Below are 1,878 nucleotides of genomic sequence, written 5' to 3'. Positions count from 1 at the left end.
AAACACAACATAATTCAGTTTATCTGTATTGTTTTAAGATGGGGTTTTGCTTATTTGCATCGTCAACTTGCAACAAAACAAACCACATGAATTATTATAAACCGTATAATGATAACCTGATAAAGTATTAGCTCTTCAAATCACTATTTGGGACGACGTTGATTCATTATTAATTGGATTATAAATACAAAAAAGATGTTTCAAGTTTGGGTTACTTTATTGATCTTTAATTGATACTTTCACAAAAACAGACATAATTGATTATATTAAACACAGTTGTTACTGTGTTGTTGTAAAATGATTTATAAATTTGTTGAACTAGCAAACATTCTACTAAAACAATAAAAGAATATTTAGAACCAATAGCAAGTTACCATTAAGTGCCTCAAGTGATGTGGAGTATCAGACGATTACAATTTGTTATTAAATTGTTTCTCAAAACATAATTTAATTACTCCAACTCAAGAAAATATGAAGTAAAAGCTTAGAAACAAGAAGAACAATATTTGTGGGCGAACATGACTTTACAAAAATGAAAAAGGTTCTGGCTGTTAATTTATGATATATATAAAATGTGTAGTATATAAATAGTTTTAACAATACCGTGCATATTACATGTTCATGTTTTAAAGCCGACATTATAACAATCAAATTATTATTAATAATTATAATAAGATAGTTTTATTATTTAAATCCACATTTTGAAGCTTGGCAATTAATAAAATGGTTAATTTTTATATTTCGAATAATTGGTTTCTATTAATATAAACTCTTCTAAATAATATACAGACAAGCCTCATACAATCAAATACAAATAAACACGAAACTAACAATAAATAATATGTCTTCTTCACAAATTTACAAAAGTGAAATCTTTCACGATGAAGTGGAAGTAGTTCCATCTTCTGTAGCTGTTCCTTCGAATACGTTGCCACACCCAGGTTCTCCCAATCTGTTTCCAAAAGTGTTAGCAATAATCAACACACTAAAAACCTCAAAGAGTTCTATTGGTTCTTTAACTCAAATTTTGACAAGTACACAAGGCTCTTGTCAACTCATTCGTGTCTTAAAAAATCTTTCAACTGAGGAGACCAAACACTTCACAACAATAACACTCCCAGTCATTTTTGATCTTGCAATATTATCATTGAAATATATTCAGTCACCAATTCCACAACTTAAAATGACTACAAAAGGCGTTGTGGAATTGACCCGTCGCCAGGTGGCGGGGCTTCTTGCGTTGTCGCTTTTGGGATTCTATACACTTCCCCAGACCTTCAGAGACGTCTCAATATTCCCAATCGTCTTCTTTGGCGGGAAAGTGCAGGCGACAAAGCTTCGTGCGTACATCGCTTACTTTGACGGCATTCTCCGATTCTCAAAGGACGACACGGCACTTGACGACGAAATAGCAAAACTGGACTCCACTGTGGATTCCACAAAAATTGAAAATTTGAAACAGTCTAAAGTTTTAGATGAAATTGTTGTGGTTGAAAGAAATGTTGTGAAAAAATTTGACTTCGCAAGAAGTGAAGTGAAAGTCGTTGGGAATGTCGAAGTCGATGATGTCGGTGTTATTGAAGATAAACAGGGAGCACTTGAGGCGGACTTTGCTAATAAGTATATTGGCGGTGGTGTGCTCAATATGGGTATGGTGCAAGAAGAGATCCTCTTTTTGAAATGTCCAGAGTCTTTAGTCAGTTTATTACTATGTGAAGGGATGGAAGACAAAGATTCTATTCGGATGTATAATGTAATTAAATACTCCGATGGGGAAGGATATTCCCATGGATATAACACAACCAAAGAGGTGTTTTCAAAGAAGGAGTTTGTTTTGTATTTATTATATATATATATATATATATATATATATATATA

The 1,878-nt window shown here is 32.5% G+C and overlaps 1 protein-coding gene across 1 annotated transcript; it reads left to right on the top strand.

Moving 5' to 3' along the window:
* Nucleotides 1-841: 841 nt before the first annotated feature.
* Nucleotides 842-1,831, top strand: EIN_523000 (poly ADP-ribose glycohydrolase, putative; the record flags this gene model as incomplete). The annotated part of the gene is made up of 1 exon (XM_004258496.1): nucleotides 842-1,831. A coding segment is annotated over one exon (990 nt), but the record flags the coding sequence as incomplete, so codon positions are not given.
* Between the last annotated feature and the right edge of the window lie 47 nt (nucleotides 1,832-1,878).

The sequence above is a fragment of the Entamoeba invadens genome (assembly GCF_000330505.1).
Source record: "Entamoeba invadens IP1 unplaced genomic scaffold scaff_1105074725903, whole genome shotgun sequence".
Lineage (NCBI taxonomy): Eukaryota > Evosea > Mastigamoebida > Endamoebidae > Entamoeba > Entamoeba invadens.
This window is presented reverse-complemented; position numbering and strand designations above follow the sequence as displayed.